General features: G+C 40.7%; 1 protein-coding gene across 8 annotated transcripts in view; it reads right to left on the bottom strand.

Moving 5' to 3' along the window:
• Positions 1 to 739: 739 nt before the first annotated feature.
• LOC124612405 (ribosome-binding protein 1) overlaps positions 740 to 21,337 on the bottom strand; it is a 351,088-nt gene continuing 330,490 nt past the window's right edge. For 7 of the 8 annotated variants that reach the window (XM_047140591.1, XM_047140592.1, XM_047140593.1 and 4 more), the window contains 5 exons: positions 12,025 to 12,189; positions 11,743 to 11,907; positions 8,921 to 8,983; positions 4,800 to 4,868; positions 740 to 1,434 (listed from right to left, as the gene is read on the bottom strand). In XM_047140591.1, the coding sequence (XP_046996547.1) occupies positions 1,414 to 1,434; positions 4,800 to 4,868; positions 8,921 to 8,983; positions 11,743 to 11,907; positions 12,025 to 12,189 (483 nt within the window). In that variant the 3' untranslated portion in view covers positions 740 to 1,413. The remainder of the gene's footprint in view (positions 1,435 to 4,799; positions 4,869 to 8,920; positions 8,984 to 11,742; positions 11,908 to 12,024; positions 12,190 to 21,337) is intronic. The other variant, XM_047140595.1, reaches the window with a different exon arrangement.

Raw genomic sequence — 21,337 nt, 5'->3', positions numbered from 1 at the left:
AATTTAAGGTGGGACTGATACGATTAGTATAGATAGTCTTTACCAACCATCAGTAATTTCGGCACCATTGATGTACTAAAAGTGTTTATCCAGGACCATTTATTGTGAAGTATAAGTGTATGGTATAACTGTCTATTGTTAATGTCTAACTTCTTTCATTCCACATCCCTGGCAGTTCTACTTCTTGACAAAATCTACAGAACACGGTGAATGAATCCTCAATTAAGGGCACAACAGAAGGTAGTCTAACCTAGTGATTGAGGACACTATTCAGATTCTCTAGTCTCTTGCGTAAGTCCCATTTGTGGCTGGTTAGTTAGTGTGTACTTGAAGAGTGAAGCATAACATAGTCAGAACACTAAGTACTACAGTAAAATGAAATTACAATTATGAAGTATGACATGAATTTTTGTAACCTTGAGTAATCTGAAAAAGAAGTAGTAAAGGAAAGGAAAGTTGTGGAAAACCTGATCCTTGTGTGTTATATAATTTACACCATGCTTTTAAAGTACAAATAAAATAAATTTCTCATCTATCAGGTAAGAATTTTACCATTTCAAACATCTGAATGTGATTTACTGAATCGAAATTACATGTAGCAAATATTTCTTAACATAGTGGAGCAGTGGATGGTTAAATTTCTTTTAATACCTATCTGCATAACATGATGCAATTACTAAACTGAAATACTGCATGATGTGTACTGGATAACATCTTCATAACAAAATAAGAGACTGCAAAATTCAAAAATTGCTTTACTTTCACATTAATGTGGTACATCACATTCCAGTGACCTCATATTACTTTGTGACTTTAAAAATATGATCTGAAAAACTGGTAGGAAATCAAACCAAATCTTATATAAATATCTCACTTATTTCTGGACAAAGGAGCACAATGTTGAGGTATCAATATTAAAACAAAACTATAAAGATTTTTTTAAAAAAATATACATAAAACACAACATACACAATAGAACAATTATATTCTCTTACAAACAGTAGTATGGTCAGTTCCAGCAACTTGTCTGTACTTAAAAAGGGAAAGGAATGATGTTCTGGAGTAAGTACATTTATAGCACTAAGAAATATACATGTCAGTTGAAAATTATATTGAAGCAGGAATAAACTACCTCTTCACATTATGGTCAATAGTATCCAGTCATTGAAGGTAATCTTCAACAATGTTAATATATAGAACATGGATTAAAAATTACATTATTCAATTTCTGTATAAATTTAAGCACCTTTGTAAACACTACAACCACTCCCATACAGTTATATAAATGTTCTTATTTGTGATCATGTACAAATTTAATCGAATCATATACACAAACTTCTTAATGTAATATCAATTCAGGTTCATAAGTCTTGTGTGGAACTTTTTCCCTTGTGGGTCTTGAACAAGTGATTACTATTTTCTCCCTGATCCACCCTGTAAAAATACGAAGAATCAAGTTGAATACTTGTAAATAAAGGGGAGAAACTGAAACACACAATAAATACACTCAACAATGAAAGAGAAATTGTGGACACCCACCAAAGCTACAGTACATTTAACTTGTGCAATATACAACATACTATAAATTAGAGAAAGATTGCTTTAGTGGTACTTGACAATATTCCTAAGACTGAACATAAGCGTTGAAAGAGTAGTTGTACTCTACATGACCAAGTTCTCTGTTGCAAATAAAGGAATAAACATCAACCTTGACATGTCATATTGGGAAATGACCCATAATACAGCAATAAACCACTACCTAGTGGGGATTTCTAGTTTGTTGATTCAAAGTAACAGGAATGAGAAACTGCTGTAGTACATCTGAGATAACATCTATCCAGACAGTAAAGAAAGGATGGGCACTAAAAGTAGAATGTGTAAGTTCTGCAAGAAACCTCACAATGCTGTCGGGTTCATTTCATGCTTATTCTGCATTTCACTATGTGTCAATTTGTTCTCTTGGAAATGTGCTTCCCAGGGAGGAAAACATTCCAGTTGTTTGTATGTTTGGTAAGAGAGATATGGACTTTCTATATGCACCAGAAGGAAGTAAGATCTCTGGAAATGCTATTTCCTTTATTCATACTCATCTTATCAGGCTATAAACACAACAAAAAGTTGTTAAAACCTCATGCCTAGCTTGATTAGCCCGTTAATTCAGCGAAATTTATATAATTTGTGTAGAACCTGCAATAAGCTCTGTGGTATTAACAAAAATTATAAAAGGCAAGTAAAGCTAGTTATACTTCAACTTGGCCTTCTCCAGAGCTCCAACCTTTCAGTAGAAGAAAGGACAGCCATACAGAGGCTCTAAACACATCCTGACCCAATCATCCTACCTTGATACAAGGTTCCACCACTGTTGTTATGAATCGCAGTGACTACCTGGTGCAAGGCCTCTGCCAATTATCTGACTCCTCTACCTATAAACTCTGCCAGATTGATACCATCCCAGAAGTCCAACACAACCACCCATCTCTGCTTAAAGCCTTAGGACCTTCCCAGAACCTTGTCCCTGAATCCATTTACCTCCTCACCTGTATGACATGCTGCACACCCACCTTCCACATGGATCCCCAAAATCTACAAACCCAACAATCCTGGACACCCCACTGTAGCTGGTTATTGCGACCCCCTGAAAGAATTTCGGCCCTCACTGATCAAAACCTACAACCAATTGCCCCTAATCTAGCCTCCCATATCTTCCTTAATCAACTTCTCTCCCATCCGCTTCACCTGGTCCTCCTCAGTCTCGTGTGCCACCTTTCTGGACGTTGACCAAAACCTCTCTGATGGCTCCATCCACACCTCCGTCCACATTAAACCCACTATCCAGCTGCGATACCTGCATTTTGACAGCTGTCATCTCTTCTACATCAAAAAGTCCCTCCCGTACAGCCTGGCCACCTGGGGACGGCATATCTGCAGTGACGAGAACTCCCTTGCCCAGTATGCCAAGGATCTCACCTAGTCTGCAAACAGATCTCCCATGCCATTTCCCATCACACCCCCAATCCTCCCACCACTTCCAAGAACTATCTTGTCTTGAGATACATACCTTCCCATGCTTCCTGAAGTTATACTCCATCTCCCACTCTACCTCCACAATATCTTTGCCACTCCCAATCCCAACCCCTTGTCACAGAGATCATATCTGTGTGGAACACAGATCCTACTCCATCCAACCACCCAGAACTTCATATTCCAGTCCTGTCACTGGCTTATCCTACCCCATAAGAGGCGAAGCCACCTGTGAAAATAGCAGTGTCATATCATCTCTGCTGCAATCATTGCACAGCTTTTTATTTTGGTAAGACCACAAACCAGTTGCCCACCAGGATGAATGGGCACTGAAAAACTGTGCCCCAGAGCAAAGTAGACCACCCTGCGGCACAACATGCTCAATTTCAAATGACTGCTTCACTACCCAAGCCATCTGGATCCTTCACTACCCAAACCATCTGGATCCTCCCCTCCACCAACAGCTTTTGTGAACTGCTCAATGCATTCTCTGCTCCTGAAATTATCCTGGCCTCAAAAATGTAGTAACCACTGTCCCCACATCCTCCACCCAACAGATTCCATCCCTTCTGTCCTATCACCACTTCCTTATTCTCATCTACCACCCTACGCCAATGCACTGCCCATCCTTCCCGTTCCTTTCCTGTCTTGCTCTCCATTCCTTCCTACACCTCCGCCCCCCACCCCCTCCCCATCTCATTCCCCCACAGCCTCCTGAAGCTGCACCTGTTGGCAGTCTAGACCCTGTATTCTCTACCGGACAGCACTCTTCTCTCCCCCCACACATACCCTGCTATCCCTTCCCCGTTCCCTCCTAACTGCTTCTTCTATTCTATGTGACAGTTGCACGACAGCCCAAGCTGCCGGAGACGACAGTCACGAGAGTTCCGACGTGAGAGAGAGAGAGAGAGAGAGAGAGAGAGAGAGAGAGAGAGAGAGTGTGTGTGTGTGTGTGTGTGTGTGTGTGTGTGTGTGTGTTCCTTGAAGGCTTTGGTTGAAAGCTGACGTATAAGTGTCTTTTCGTTGTGCTGGTCTGCAACTCAATGAGTTATCTTTATGGTAAGTAGCGATCTATCTTTTACTTATATTGTTGACATTCTAACAGTGACAATCTTAAGACGTCATTATGCTGTATTCAACTTTTGTCCAGTCTTGAGAACTACCTGTCAGTATCACAAACACATAACAAGACAATGGTATGATTTTGTTATAAAATGATGATGCATGTTGAAGAAATGGCTACGTCCAGTTCGAATGATCAATATGATTCATATTTTCATTAAAAATAACTACAGGAAAAAGTGAGACTGGGGATTCCGTAGCACAAACAGAAATAGACATCTTGCAGGAAAAACCAAATAGAGTGCCTGCTTCATGCTCATATATTATATATCTGATCGAATATGATAGAGAAACATTAAGTACTACCTCCAACTACAACTATCAACCAAGCTGCGAAGCTGTGTTTCTAAAAAACTAATACAGAAGGAACTGAGCAAAGAAGTGGCAAAGCTTTCTGTAATACTTTTTTCATTGTCTAGTTCTGCATGCCATTAGAAATTGTTTCTCATATGCAACAGCTACAATAGTGTGCAAGCAAACAGAAAGAAGCGAAGTACTCTAACCAGCTAAATGTGTTTCTATTTCTGTTACATATTAATTTATTGCTCAACTCTGTAAGAAAACCTAAGAAGTGGCAAATAATGCAACATAACACAGTGCCCAAAGTACTACATTAATATATACAATTCTGTGACAAGATGGAACCTGATCCATACCTTCTTCCTTTTACTCTTCAGTTTTCGTTCTTTGTGTTCAGGTAAAGGCTGAGAATTTGTGGTTAGTGTCTGAAAGTTAGCATAAACATTTTGATTGTTTGTTGCAAACCAGTGAAACACTTTAAAAGCTAGTTAGATGACGTTAGTGTACACACACACACACACACACACACACACACACACACACACACACACACAGACAGACAGACAGAGAGAGAGAGAGAGAGAGAGAGAGAGAGAGAGAGAGAGAATGACCCGCCTCCTTTGGAAAAGCTAAAATCGGGGGACCACAAATGGAATTTTACTGCATACGATAAAATTATCCATCGTATTACTCTGGAATTTTCTATGATGATCCTAACATGATGTCCATTCTGGTAGAGAATAAAGCTCTTATTATTCTATTTTCATGATTAACACTAAAATGTTTTATTCTCAACAAGTTACAAGACAATTTAAAGATCTTACAAGTCAGTACCATTTGATTGTTAAAATTAGCAAGTGTTTAATTGTTCAGAGCAATGATCAAGATAAATACACAAATTTCTGGAGGTACTGCACTCCCTGTATTTCTAATGCTCATTTTACCCAAGTGACTTTCTTTTCTCAACTGACTTTGTGGCAAGTGAATTGGCTGCAGTGCCCTAGTATATTATCCCTATACTGAGACTGACTTGACATGAGTGATCATTTGTGTTGTCATGCTGGCATCATAACTGGATGTGTGTCAAATGCTGTCTGCTGTGCATTGTGACACTCCTTATTTTTAGTATTACAAATGATCTATATCAAACACTGGAAACTCCAGAATTGAATGCAACAATATTATGAGAAGGAAAGTTGCTACTCACCATACAATGGAGATGCTGAGTCGCAGATAGGCAGAACAAAAACTCTCTCACAATTATAGATTTTGGCCTTCGTCAACAATAGACAGACATACGTGTCTATCTCTTCTGTTCGATTGATACCCACTACAGCAGGAAAGGAAATGACAAGTAGTGATATGTAGTACCCTCCACCATACAATGTACGGTGGCTTGCAAAGTGTGTCTGTAGATATAGATCATTTACAATAAACAGACATGCACGCGTGTGTGCGCACGTGCCATCACACACGCGTGCATGTCTGTTTATTGTAAATGATCTATATCTACAGACACACTTTGCAAGCCACCGTACATTGTATGGTGGAGGGTACCACATATCACTACTTCTCATTTCCTTTCCTGCTATAGTGGGTATCAATCGAACAGAAGAGATAGATTTTATTAATGATGAAAGCACAAGTCATAATGAATGTTCTTGACAAAAGTAATATATTACTTATCCACAACATAGTTCTTGCTTACTTTAACCTTGATGTCTTGTTTTCTTTAAGTGCCAAGTAACTCTTTCAACAGAATTAACTTTTTCACTGTTGAAGCAATATTATTTGAAAACTTGTTTTTATATGTTTATGTTGTTAGATATGCTCAGTGTATGCCTTTCTGTCCAGAAATGGAAATTATAAATCATTGTTTGCTTGCATATGTTTGGTGTCAGAGGCAACTCACAGGAAAAACATAACCAATAAAAATATAGATTAAGAAGATGAAAAAGCACAAAATCCATTAACATAATGTGAGGGAGCACAGTCAGTATGATTTAACTTCCAATATTGGCAGAATATCCTCTCGTGACACGGTCAGCAGGTGGCTCATGATGTGTACCATTGGGAGTAGTCTATCTAGATACAGGAGTCTCTTGTGTAAATATGGCTTTAGAGCTTAATATTTGTCGATCTTTTCGCTGGAAGACCGTCTCACTTTTGACGTGCCCTACCGATTAAATAATAAGGTGGTGTTATAGAGTGCAGAGTGTCTAATAGGAAGGAGAACACTATGGCAGCTTTAACCTTGCACATCCTAATAACTCAGCACTATTACAAGGAAGAAACAAAATGTGCCTTCATAAAGAAATTTCTTTCACATATTTAACAACTCTTTGCAGAAAATTTATTACCACTAATACAGCTGCCTCTTCTTTCTCCCTTGATTTTGTAAACTCACAACTTGTATTAAACAGACTACCACCCCTACTTTTACATATTAATGTTTGGATGACTTGGGTATGTTTCCATCACCAAAAACCCACACCTTGTTCAGAACTCTATTGAGTATGTAATAGCAAAGTTCTGATTACACTTTAAACTTTTTGTAGAGAATGAACTACAACCAAATGACAAGACTGGTGTACCTTACTGGATGTGGCATTAAAAATACACTAAAACCACTGTTCTACACTCTTCAGTGGACTGCTGCAAACAAGGGTCAATGCAGGAAAGTGCAAAACATGGGAAACCATAGAAAACACAACATGCTAAAATGAATAAATTACTCTTACTGTCATTCTCTTTATATTGTTCAAAATAGGAAATTAAAACAAATTAAATTAGGCTATTTGAAGAAATCTGAAATAATTGTTTTTTTTTTTTCCACAGCATAAAAAGCATCAATTGCAAAGGCAGTGATCAACTGCTGACACACACACACACACACACACACACACACACACACACACACATACACACACGGTTTTCCCTCTTGAATGTGTCCGATAGTAGAAATAAAAAACAGAAGGCAAAGTTTTTGTGAAACCACACTAAAGATATTTTTGTTGTAATATGAGACCTGTTATTGATAATCATTATAATAAATATGGTAAATGAAACTTGAAACACAATATTGGTTAAAAAAACTAAAGTTGGCAGTCTTCTTAAACAGAGAACAACAGGCACAAAATCTACAGCTTGTTGCTGACAAGGTCGCTTGATTCAAGGATGTCCTGGGTGAGAACAAGGGCAGAAATTATTGTCATGTCACACAGCATCTTGAGGAGGAATGTTTACGTCTGACATCAGGTTATATTAACCGAAGATTGCGCGGAAATAACGACAATTAATGAAAGCCTATTACAGAGACAGCAGTTTTCAAAAGCGGTGTTTATTTGTATAAATGACTGTGAAATTAAACTAAAATTATTGTGATACAACAAAATGAGCAAAAGGAAGGTTGCTACTAGAGTGACTATCATCACATCATGATCATCATTAAGGCAGTGACTTAACACATTTTCCCCACAGTTACAAACACTGAACCTATTATACTGGCAGCCGTGACAGAACAAGCCAATAATGAAAATCTTGCATACTGCACTAATGCTACCTTACAGTAAGAATACAATGCATTTTTTGTAGAAATCTGTATAAAAATCAATATTAAAAGTCATGATAATGTCAAAGAAAACTTAAAACACAGAATTGTTAATGACGGGAAACTATTGTATTGAGAGAATAGGACCTGCGTCAGGACCAGTAAAAATGAATGGAGAAAGGAGGAGAACGTAAAATGCAGGTACATAAAAACAGGGTTTTACTGTACATCAGTTTATGAAATAATGACCTTCATTCCCTGGTACTGCAACGAGGTACAAACAATGATACAATTCCTCAGAGTGGCATATATTGCTCGTTTAAGAATATTTTGGCATACTCCTTGCCAGCAGGTTTGCCTCAGCATTCCTCTGACAACTGACTATGGCAAAAAAGGCTGCATGTCCTAAGCTCTCAGCACTTATAAAAATAAGCAAAACACACACACACACACACACACACACACACACACACCTAGCAATATTACCAGTCTCATGTATGTGCCTGTGAAGTAATCAGTGTCTTGACTATATGGAGAGTTTCTACCTCTATTTCTTCTATTATTTATTCATATACTAGTTCAATAGTTACTATTTTTTATTGCTTAGGTGCAGGACAAACTTATTTTGGCAATGAGAAAAATCATCTTTATCATTTGCACCATGTTCTCCAAACTATGTTCAATACTAAATGTGCCGTACAAGGTATGCAGACTTTTTGCCCAGCATTAAAAATTTGCAGTCAATATGGCAAGCATTTTTTGTAGGATCCACTAGGAGAAATTTATGTTAAGACTGTCCTGTTTGGTATAAAGCAGGCTAGAATGTCCTAATATAAGTGAACGTCTTCAAATATCAGTTAATTTATGCCTTTAGTACAGTGCTTTTAATTTTCTTCTTATTAATATTGTGTAAATAATTATACTAACCTCAGTAGACACAGTATCACTTGCTGGTCCATTACTTGATGAAGAATATTTTTCACTAATTCCCTGGAATGAAATTTTCACATATCAGTTTGTGTTTAATAGGCACTGCAAGATAATTAAACATATTAAAGAAAAATTAATTTGTATTACAGGCAACACTTCTTTTAAATTTTTTAAATTAATTACCTGAGACACAAGAAAGACAATATTTTCATTTTCATATTGGCAAAAAGTTATCATAGACTGACTTTTGCGAAAACAAGATGAAAAGTTATTCTCCTGGCATAGTGATTGCCCTGATGTCTACCAAATTTTGTTTTGTGATGTTGACGCATTTTGTGCAGTTACTTCACTCTATTATAAACTTAGTTTGGTTTAGTAGTTTTGTAACTGCCTTTTTAAAATAAGTCGTTTTTCATTCAAATAGATAAACTAAAATACCATGTACTCATAAAATTCTTTGATCTAGATGATTTATCACTAATGGAAATCATTTCCACAAGGTAACGATGCTTTATAATGAGTTTGCAACTTTATTCTATACAGTTAAGAACCAGGTGGCTGGATCAAAGTGCGGCCATATTTCTCTTTAAGAAGATCTTTATGGAGGATACCTCTCAATATTTCATGGTCACAAGTGTATGGATTAGTCAATTTATTAGAAACATTCGGAAGCTGTTCATAAACGAAAGTGAACACTTTTTTCTTAGCAGATTTTGGACAGTTCAAAAGAGATTCCAACTGATATTGTGTGCCAATTTTTAACTGACAGAGAAAAAACAATCAACCACTGTAAACATAATCAGAGACAAGGATACAAACTAATGACTCTACATCAAAAACAGGTTGTCACACACATCTACATCCATTAAAAAGGAGTAATTGCGTAGAAAAGTAATGAGAGGTAAATTTTTTCCTCTGCCCATGAATGTAAATCCACATCTTGTACCAGCATACCATCTTATGGTCCATTTGCGAATAACTGGCAGTCTGGCGTCGGTAGCCAGAGACTGCGTGGGGTTTTTTTTTTCCTTCTTTGTGTATGTGTGTGTATTCTGATGAAAGCCTATTTGGTCAAAATCTTTGTCTGACACTCTTTTTGTTGTGCCTATCACAACAGCATCTCTGCTACATGGTAAATAGCAACTATCCTTTTCATAATATTGTCATTATTCCATCATGGATTTTCCATTGTTTGATTCTGGAAAAGAGTCATATTAATACTTTTCCTATCATGATCTTTTCATTTTGCTTTGTTTACTTGGGAGAGGATAGTGTTTTGCTCAATTCTTCTTTGAATGTACACTGTCTTAATTTTTACACTAAACCTCTTGTTCCTGTACACCATCCCTCTTGTGACATCTGCCACTGAAGCTTGCCTAGCACCTCCAAAAACTTCCATACTGTGATTGTGTCACAGGTATCAATATTAGTGCACTGTCATTACTAAGAGATTGATTGGAATAAAACACTGGACTCTGGAAGAGAATGGTAATGATGTACTGAGAAATGGCAGAAGCAGAAAATTAAATGAAAAGCAACTTGAGAAAGAAGATAAAAAAAATAAAAAAATAAAGAAAAACAAGAAATGAAGAAACAAAAAGTAAAGAAATGGTATTACTAGATAAAGTAGGAGAAAAAGTACAAAGAGAGAGATGGAAAGTACAAAACAGGTAAAGGTACAGAGAAGCATAGAGGTACTGTGCTCCAAATTATGGTAGAATGTCGAAAAATGGATAGAAGAAGCACTAAGATGAAAGAAATTGTGATCAATTAATTTACTGCCAAACGTCAGTAGCTAATAAATACTTGAGACTGAGTGAGCTGGCACAGCGGTAAGACATTGGATTCGTATTTGGCGGAACAATGGTTTGAATCCTCAAGTGGCCATTCAGATTTAGGTTTTCCATGATTTCCCCAAATTGTTTAAGGCAAACGCCCCCCTCCCCAAATCTGAGCTTGTGCCCTGACCACAATGACCCCATTGTTGATAGGGTGTTAAAGCCTAATCTTCCATTCTTTTAATATTTTCATCTGAATTTAGATTTCATAAAACAAACCATATTGTACCATACACTTTCAGTTCTCTTTTCAAATCTCTACGAGAAAAGTATTTCATTCATTCAATCACACACTTAATGTATCAACTTACTTTAAAAAGTCATTGAGATATAACTGTAGGGATTTTTTATCTCTTAGCAAGAACTTCTCAAGACTATTCTGGTTAAAAGTAATTACACACTTCTTATCAGTGCTGTAAGATTACATCATTATATTAAGTGAGACATAATGAGTAGCAGTAACGCTCTTTTGCTGTGTATCATCAGTTTTGTTTCTTTCTTTGGACCTTGCTTCCTGCCAACACGGGGTTGACTGTGTTATGGTGGATTTGGCAATGTTAGTTACAGAGGGTAGCCGGATGCCTTTCCTGCTGTCACCCTGAACCCCCCCCAGGACATAAATAGTGTACTGCAGCTGTCTGCGTCTAATGTAAGCCATGAAAGAGTGCGAACGTGTTCACATGTCTGTGAGTCGTGTAACTGAGGCGGAATGTGAGGACCAGCCCAGTATTCACCTACCAGGATGTGGAAAACCACCTAAAAACCACACCCAGGCTGGCCGGCATACCGCCCCTTGTCATTAATCTGCCGGACAAATTTGATCCATGGCCGGCGCCTGTTATGCATCATCAGTCAAAGATATTTATTCCTAATCACTGAGATTCCTCTCTTTAGCAACTCCAAATACACCTATTACATTTCAGTTTCGTGCAAATAGTAGAGTGAAAATATGGAATCAATATCCAGCACAATTTTTCTTACATTAAGTTTCTCTGTCTTCTGTTGAAGATCTGCTACAATTTCATGTTCATGAAACGAGAAATCCTTTGCAGTCTTTGATAAACTTCTTGCATCAAGCAACTCTCTCGACAGTTCTTCTCGTCTCTGTCTTTCAGCCTCTAGTTCAGTTTCAAGCCAAGATTTTTCCTGGAACAAAAATTAAGACAATACAGTAGAAGGGGAATGCGGTTGTGTGTGTGTGTGTGTGTGTGTGTGTGTGTGTGTGTGTGTGTGTGTGTGTGTGTGTGTGTGTGTAGCCAGTACCTGTTGCAATTTTTCCACTGCTGCTTTTAAATGTTCAGTTTCCTGAAGAGTGGTATGTAAGCTATTGTAATCACTGTATGCTGCATCCAGTGCTGAGCTTAGTTTTAGCTTTTCTTCTTGCTCCTTTTCCAGTTTCTCTTGGAAATCCTTTAACTTTGTCTGCATCTAAAATAAAATAAATGACAGTTATTTATAAAACACTAGCCTGAATGACTGCAATAATCCAAAGGCAGACACTTCAACTGACATAAGTTGCGCTTAGGTCAATAAAACTCAACTTCAGATGGTGGCCCGGCTAGTATTTTAATAGGACAAGCTTTCTCTGTCATCCACTTTTGTTTAACTAACTCTTTGCAATATTTTTGTCCTATATGCCCTTAAATTGTACCACAATATTATTTGTGAACATGGGCACTATTTTACCCATACACTATATTTGTTTCCCACAAAACTTTTTTCTTGTCAGCGCTTTTCATCTGACTCATTTTATCATGGAGGTAGAAGGAGACTGCCAAAACTTGCAGTAAGAACTTTAAATAGGTCTTGTAGAGTACGTGAATAAACCTGCAAGATCTCTCTTCAAATAACATTGCTGCAGCAATTACAAAATAGTTACAAATCTTTTTCACTTCAATACTGGTTTCAATAATGAATAAAAAAAAATAGGAACACAGATAAGCTACTACGACAGCACAGTGAATGCATTATTGTAGCCAGAATAGATATGAAATCCATGCCTACCACAGTAGTGCAAGTTTATATGCCAACTAGCTCAGCAGATGATGAGGAGATTGAAGAAATGTATGATGTGATAAAAGAAATTATTCAGATAGTTAATGGAGATGAAAATTTAGTAGTCATGGGGGACTAGTATGCGACTGCAGGAAAATAAGAGAAGGAAAAGTAGTAGGGGAATATGGACTGGGGGTAAGGAATGAAAGGGGAAACCGCCTGGCAGAATTTTACACAGAGGGCAACTTAATCATAGCTGACACTTGGATTAAGAATCACGAAAGAAGGCTGTATACATGGAAGAGGCCTGGAGACACTGGAAGGTTTCAGATAGATTATACAACGGCAAGAGAGATTTAGAAACCATGTTTTAAACTGTAAATCATTTCCAGGGGCAGATGTGGATTCTGACTGCAATTAATTGGTTATGAATTGTAGATTGAAACCGAAAAAACTGCAAAAAAGGTAGGCATTTTAGGAGATGGGACATGGATAAACTGAAAGAACTAGAAGATATAGAGAGTTTGAGAGTATTAGACAGCCATTGACAAGAACAGGGGAAAGAGATACAGTAGAAGAAAAATGGGTAACTCAGAGATGAAATTATGACGACAGCAGAGGAGCAAGTTGGTAAAAAGAGGAGGGCTAGTAGAAATCCTTGCGCAACAGAAAAGATACTAAATTTTATTGATGAAATGAGAAAACATAAAAATGCAGTAAATGAAGCAGGAGCAAAGGATCATAAATGTCTCAAAACTGAGACTGACAAGAAGTGCAAAATGGCTAAGCAGGGATGGCTAACTGACAAATGTAAGGATGTAGAAGCATATATCACTAGGGGGTGAGATAGATACTGCCTACAGAAAAATTAAAGAGACCTTTGGAGAAGAGAGACCCACCTGTATGAATATCAAGAGCTCAGATGGAAAACCCATCCCAAGCAAAGAAGGGAAAGCAGAAAGGTGTAAGGAGTATACAGAGGGTCCACAGTGATGTACTTAAGGGCAGTATTGTGGAAATGGAAGAGGACATAGATAAAGATGAAATGGGAGATATGATACTGTGTGAAAAATTTGGCAGAGCACTGAAAGACTAAGTTGAAACAAGGCCCCAGGAGTAGACAAAATTCCATCAGAACTACTGATAGCCTTGGGAGAGCCAGTCATGACAAAACTCTTCCATCCGGTCAGCAAGATGTACGATACAGGTGAAATACCCTCAGACTTCAAGAAGAATACAATAATTCCAATCCCAAAGAAAATAGGTGTTGGCAAGTGTGAAAATTACTGAACTATCAGTGTAATAAGTCATGCTTGCAAAATACTAATATGAATTATTTACAAATGAATGGAAGAACTGGTAGAAACCGACCTCAAGGAAGCTTAGTTTGCATTCCGTAGAAATGTTGGAACACGTGAGGCAATACTGACCCTATGACTTACAAGGTTAAGGAAAGGCAAACCCATGTTTCTAGCATTCGTAGACTTAGAGAAAGCTTTTGACAATGTTGACTGGAATACTCCATTTCAGATTCTGAAGGTGGCAGGGGTAAAATACAGGGAGCGAAAGGCTATTTACAATTTGTACAGAAACCAGATGGCAGTTACAAGAATCGAGGGGCATGAAAGGGAAGCAGTGGTTAGGAAGGGAGTGAGACAGGGTTGTACCCGATCTCTGATGTTATTCAATCTGTATACTGAGCAAGCAGTCAAGGAAACAAAAGAAAAGTTCGGAGTAGGTATTAAAATCAATGGAGAAGAAATAAAAACTTTGAGGTTTGCTGATGACATCGTAATTAAGTCAGAGGCAGCAAAGGAACTGGAAGAGAAGCTGAATGGAATGGACAGTGTCTTCAAAGGAGGATATAAGATGATGATCAATAAAACAATATGAGGATAATGGAATGTAGTCTAATTAAATCGGGTGATGCTGAGGAAATTAGATTAGAAAATGAGGCACTTAAGTTAGTAGATGAGTTTTGCTATTTGGGGAGCAAAATAACTGATGATGGTCAAGGTAGAGAAGATATAAAATGTAGACTGGCAACGGCAAGGAAAGCGCTTCTGAAGAAGAGAAATTTGTTAGCATCGAGTATAGATTTAAGTGACAGGAAGTCTTTTCCGAGAGTATTATTATGGAGTGTAGCCATATATGGATGTGAAACATGGACGATAAACAGTTTGGAGAAGAAGAGAATAGAAGCTTTTGAAATGTGGAGCTACAGACGAATGCTAAAGATTAGGTGGGTAGATCATGTAACTAATGAAGAGGTACTGAATAGTGGTCAGTCCAGCAAGAGGTGGACGACTGTCATTTGGGAGCCACAGCGACACTGAGGTGGGTCCTCACGACGGAGTTGGTAACCATGCATTAGCCTCATATGGCCAATGTGGAGCCGGCAGAGGACAACTGATTCCCTGCGACAGGCCTGCATGGAAGACTTCCACACATTGATAGTCTCCTTAATGACACACAGTTTGTTGTGCATGCTGTTATGCCATTCTGTCTCCCAAAGCTGAAAAAACCTGTGGTATAAGACAAAACACAGGTCAGCTTTGGAGATGCCTATCTCCAGAAGCAGTTACCGCATCGCCTGTTAGGCCAGCCTGTCAGCAAGTTCGTTGCCGGGGATTCCGACGTATCCCGGGGTCCACACCAACACCATGGAATGGCTGGACTGTTCCAGGCCATTGATGGACTCCTGAATGGACACTACCAGAGGGTGGCGAGGGTAGCACTGGTTGATAGCTTGTAGGCTACTCAATGAGTCAGTACACAGGAGAAATGACTCGCTAGGACATGAGCAGATGTATTCAAGAGCACGAGATATGACCGACAGCTCTGCAGTGAAAACACTGCAGCCAACTGGCAAGGAGTGCTGCTCAATATGTCCTCCATGAACATATGCTAAGCCTATATAACCATCAGCCGTTGAGCCGTTGGTGTAAACCACTTCAGAGCCCTGGAACACGTCACGAATCGAGAGGAAGTGAAGCTGAGAGTGGCGGGGTTAACGGAGTCCTTAGGGCCATGCAAAAAGTCCAGGTGAAGGCGTACACCATGGAGGCATACATGAACGGACGGCAAGTAGAGGTGGTAAAGGGAAGGACTCCAGTTCGGAGAGAAGGAACCGCACATGAACAGCAATCATTAGCCTAGATCTGGGCCGCTGATGTGGGAGATGGACTGCCGCGGGCGGAAAAAGGAGACGCTAATTCAGATGCTCAGGAAAACTATGAATGTGTGCTGCATAACTGGTGAGCAGTTGCACATGTCTCATCTGCAGTGGAGGGACACTCTGGTCACTGGACTCGTCCTAAAAGCTCCTGTCGCTAATCGCACCCCACAGTGGTGCACAGGGTCGAGTAAATGCAATGCTGAAGGCGCTGTCAAACCATATATCACACTCCCATACCGTATTTACTTGAATCTAAGCCGCACTTTTTTTCCGGTTATTGTAATCCAAAAAACCGCCTGTGGCTTAGAATCGAGTGCAAAGTAAGCGGAAGTTCTGAAAAATGTTGGTAGGTGCCGCCAGAAGTAACTTCTGCTGTCGAATATATGTAGCGCTACACAGGCATGCTTTGCAGGCACAAAGGTAAATACTGGCGCCAAAACCTCTGCGCCAGTAAATAAATTAAAAAGGTGGAAGACGAGCTTTTTTCTCCACCCCGAGTTTCGACCACTGCACTTTCATACATTATCCAACGAAAGAAATACAGAATGATTCCAGAATACAAATTCCGTACTGTTCATCTTCGAGTGTAGCAGCATTTCAATGTACTATGAAAATCTGACTGGCAAGATTGTTTGCGATTTTTGTCAATATGGGAAACTACGTTCTGAATTTTTTCCTACCTGTGAGAAGAGATGGTTGCTAATAGGAACTTTTATGAATTGTGAATCACATGCAATATTCTCTTCACCATAAGAATAACACGAATAAAAAAGTTTGTCATGTATTATTTCGTGTTTGCAGCTATCTCATTTAAATCCTGTCTTCCTAATAAACTACGAAACTAGAGTGAGACAACAGCAAACGGGGAAGAATACACATATCATGTCGTGTTTATATTCGTATTATTCTTAAGCCTAATACTGATACAGTCAGAAATGAAGCACGTCAATTGACTGGATTTTTAAATCTAATATGACTCTAATTTTGGTGCAGAATGTAACGTACTAAAAGAGGTGTCTGCAAAGATTTTCAAATGGAGAAAAATTTTTGCTAAACTCTCATTCAGAACATCTTCTATCATATGCAGTCTATTATTTGGCTCTTGTTGAGCATTATCAAACAAAGCAGCAGTGGAAGTAACAACAAATAGCAGTCTCTTGCCATTGTTTCGCTACTGAGACGATTCCTCTTTTTTATTTTACTTATTTATTGTAAGCGGCGGTAGCGCGCACAAAAGCAAGCCATGCAGCGAGCGGCGACAGCCGGCGCAAACACTCTTTATCAGAAAGCGACAAACAATGCATGGCACAATACAGTAATGCATTTTCAGCTTAGAGTGACGTAAACACCTATAACAAAGAGAACGGCACTTATCAGATCAAAGAAAAATAAGCAATCAATTCAAACCAGACGAAGCACTTGAAAAAGGAAGGGTACCCGTATAAATATGGATGGAGTGCCTGACGCACAGCAATGGCTACCTGGTAAAGCTTAACTGCTAAGCTTATGACTCGAACCAAACTATTGTAGCTGTATCGTCATTCATTCGACCTAAATTATGTCTCGTATTATAATGGACCAACTTTGTTTTCATTTGGAGGTGCGGCCTAAAACTTCTCTCTCACCTTGTAATTCGAGTCTCAAATTTCAGGTGCGGCTTAGATTCGGGAAATTTTTTTTTCCCTTGATTTAGAGTCTCGTTTTTCAGGTGCGGCTTAGATTTGAGTAAATACGGTAGTCAATTCGGGATTGGACAAGTGCTCTGTAGAGGGAGCCAAGTCAATCGAGTGTCGAAAACCAGTTCTAGGAATTGATATGTCTCCACTACAGTGAGAGGATCGTCATTAAGGTACAGTGCGCGCTACAGATGAACAGTACAACGCCGACAGAAGTACATGACACACGTCTTTGTGGCTGAAAACTGGAAGCCGTGGGCTAGAGCCCATGACTGCACCTTGTGTATGGCTCCCTAGAGGGGAGAAGCAATATGAAATGCAGAAGTCGTCTGCATACAGAGAAGGTGAGACGGAGGGCCCGACAGCTGCTGCTAGACCATTAATGGCCACTAAAACTAGAGAGACTCAATAGAGAGTCCTGCAGGGCTCCATTCTCCTGGATGTAGATGGAACTATGGGAGTCACCAACTTGGACACGGGAAGTACGGAGCGACACGAAGTATTGGTTAAAAATCAGGAGTGGTCCCCAGAGACCCCACTCATACAATGTGGCAAGGATATGATGTCACCAAGTCGTGTCTTATGCTTTACGTTTAAGTCAAAAAAGACAGCAATCAGGTGCCATCTGGAAAGGGCTGCTCAGATGGCACACTCGATGGACACAAGATTATCAATGGTAGAGGAGGAGGAGGAGATAACTGTTTAACGTCCCGTCGACAACGAGATCATTAGAGACGGAGCACAAGCTCGGATTAGGGAAGGATGGGGAAGGAAATCGGCCGTGCCCTTTTTATGGAACCATCCCGGCATTTGCCTGAAGCGATTTAGGGAAATCACATTAGTGGTAGAGTGACCCTGGCGGATGCCACACTGACATGGAGCCAGCAAGCCACGTGACTCCAGGACCCAACGCAACCGCCGACATACACCGCATTCCAGCAGCTTACAAAGAACGTTGGTGAGGCTGATAGCTATCCACATCAAGCAGGTTTTCACCAGGTTTGAGCACTGGCGATCTGGCCCAGGAGCTGTGTCGGGGCAATGTGCAAGGGCACTGGGAAGCTCCCACTCTGTAAATGGGGTGTTATAGGATTCACTGCAGCATTTAGTGGATGACAGGATATTCCCTTCCAGCCGCTGTTTGAGTGTGCGAAAAGGCTGGTGGGTAATTCTCTGACACAGAGGATCGAGCAAAGTTCTCAGCAAAGTGCTCAGCAATCGCGTTTGCGTCGGTACATAATTCGTCATTTATGGTAACACTGGGGACAGCTGTTGGGACCTGGTATCCGAAAAGATGTTTGATCTTTGCTCAGACTCAGGAAGGTGACGTGTGGCACCCAACGGTGCAGACATATCGCTCCCAACACTCCTCCTTCCGTTGTTTGATAAGGTAATGAACACGGGCACGGAACCGTTTAAAGGCTATGAGGTGCTCCATGGAAGGGTGCCGCTTATGCCACTGTAGAGCTCACCGATGCTCCTTAATTGCTTCAGCGACTTCTGGCGACCAGCAAGGGACTGCCCTATGCCTTGGGCACACTAAAGCGCGAGGGATTGCGTTTTCTGCTGCAGAAACAATTGCGCTAGTCACCTGCTCAACCATCACATCGATGTTACCGTGTGGGGGAGATTCAGCTGTGACAACAGAGGTGAAAGTTCCCCAGGCTGCCTTTTTCAAAGTCCATCTGGGCAGGCATCCACGTGCCTGGCGCTGGGGCAGTGAAAGGAAGATGGGAAAGTGATCCCTACCACACAGGTCGTCATGTGCTCTCCAGTGGATAGGTGGGAGAAGTCCTGGGCTGCAAATTGATAAATCAATGGCCGAGTAACTACCATGAGCCACACTGAAATGTGTGGCTGCCCCAGTATTTAAGAAGCACAGGTCGAATGCGACAGTAAAGTTTCGACATCTCTGCCTCTGCCAGTAATCATGGTACCACCCCACAAGGGGTTATGGGCAATAAAATCTCCCAGAAGTAGATAAGGTTTAGGTAGTTGATCAATCAGTGCAGCTAATACATTCAGGGGTACTGCACCATCTGGAGAAAGATATACATTGCAGACATTGTGAGACTGGGAAGGCTTGGAACATTCAATAAGGCAGTTTACACCGCAGTGTCACCTGCTGTCACCGATTTATTGCCTGAGCAGTTTATATCCATTGTGTCTGAGAGTCTGGCAAGATCTAGGTCCTCAGCACACGCCAAAATCTCCACCCCATCCTCAGCTGCAGAGCTTGTACGTAGTGGTGATGTGGGTGCCACTGCAATTTTCTTGGTCTTAGGGGTTTTCTTTTTGATTTCTCTCACTGCTCTTTGGGTTTCCCTGGCTGGGAGGACTTCACTGGCTCAGTCTCCGGGACTGAGGACGAGCTTGAAGCCCTACGTCCAGCTGCTTTTGGGCTCTTCAGCCACTGGCGGGTGTCGTCTTTCCCACTAGAAGAAACCTGGGAAGGAAGTGACCCAAGGGGCCCCATCCTAGCGAGGGAAGCCGAAGAAGACTTACGCCTCTCCGCAACCTGATTATCCTTTGGACCCCGGTGGACACGCCAGACGAAATGTACACCTCACTGCTCTAAATTGGTGTGCAGCTCATCGTCGCTGCAAAAGAAGGTCCCTGTGAAATATGATACCCTGGATTTTATTTAAGCTCTTATGGGGTGTGATGGTTACATAAACATCCCCCAGCTTGTCACAAGCGAGTAACTCCTGTGACTGGGCAGAGGATGCTGTTTTGATCAAGACTGACCTAGATCTCATTTTGGACAAGCCCTCCACCTCCCTGAACTTGTCCTCTAAATGCTCAGCAAAATGCTGAGGCTTCATCGTTATGAAAGATTCCCCATCAGCACTCAAACATAAAAGATACCGGGGCGAATGAGATCCGCTGCCATCCTTAGCCCGACGTTCCTCCCATGGTGTGGCCAGGGAGGGGAACGATTTGGGTCGTACTTCTGTGCGTTGAACTGAGCTTGTGAATACTCAGAGACTGGTGGTTCACCACTATCAAGAGATGATGGACTACGCTTCATCCCGTGTCATCCGCCCTGATGCCACCCACTCTGACCAGGGGTCCTCCCCACGGGCGCCACCCAGCCGCAGCAAAGGCCACCTGGTGGGATGGCCATTGCTGGGAGTCCCGATGCCCCAGGGGGATCGGCATCTACCCCTTGGCATATGTGGGAAGTTAACGGTGCAGACGTCAGCAGAGCGATCTCTGTGTAGTCAGACGGCTACAACGAACAGGGTACATGGCGGCCCCACTGCAACGGACTGGCTACCGTGCTGGGTATCAGGTGTAAAGAAGTCCATAGTCATCGTCGACCCAGAAATTGAAAAACGCCCCAAGGAAGGTGTCCTCGCAAAAGAGATGGAGAATGGGCAGGACTGCAATGCGATGACGAGAAAGTGGGCTAAAGATCTCAATGCACGATGGACATGATGCACCTTGAAAGGCGCACGTCCCCAATTGGCTCACTCTTCGGGAAAATTTTGAAGAATGGAGGTCAAACCATAAAGGGGACCATCACATAAAGGCCGAAACATGTGGAACTCCTTTTAGTCGCCTCGTACGACAGGCAGGAATACCTCGGGTCTATTCTAACCCCCAGACCCACACAGAGAGGGGTGGGGGGGTGGGGGGTGGGGGGGCGAGTGACAGGCAAAGGAATGGTGTTCTTCCTTCAATGTAAATGAACATGTGATCACAATCACACTTTTTTTATGTA

This window comes from Schistocerca americana, chromosome 4 (assembly GCF_021461395.2).
Source record: "Schistocerca americana isolate TAMUIC-IGC-003095 chromosome 4, iqSchAmer2.1, whole genome shotgun sequence".
In the NCBI taxonomy this organism is placed as follows: Eukaryota; Metazoa; Arthropoda; class Insecta; order Orthoptera; family Acrididae; genus Schistocerca; species Schistocerca americana.
Note: the sequence above shows the minus strand (reverse complement) of the source record. Positions and strands in the feature narration are given on the sequence as shown.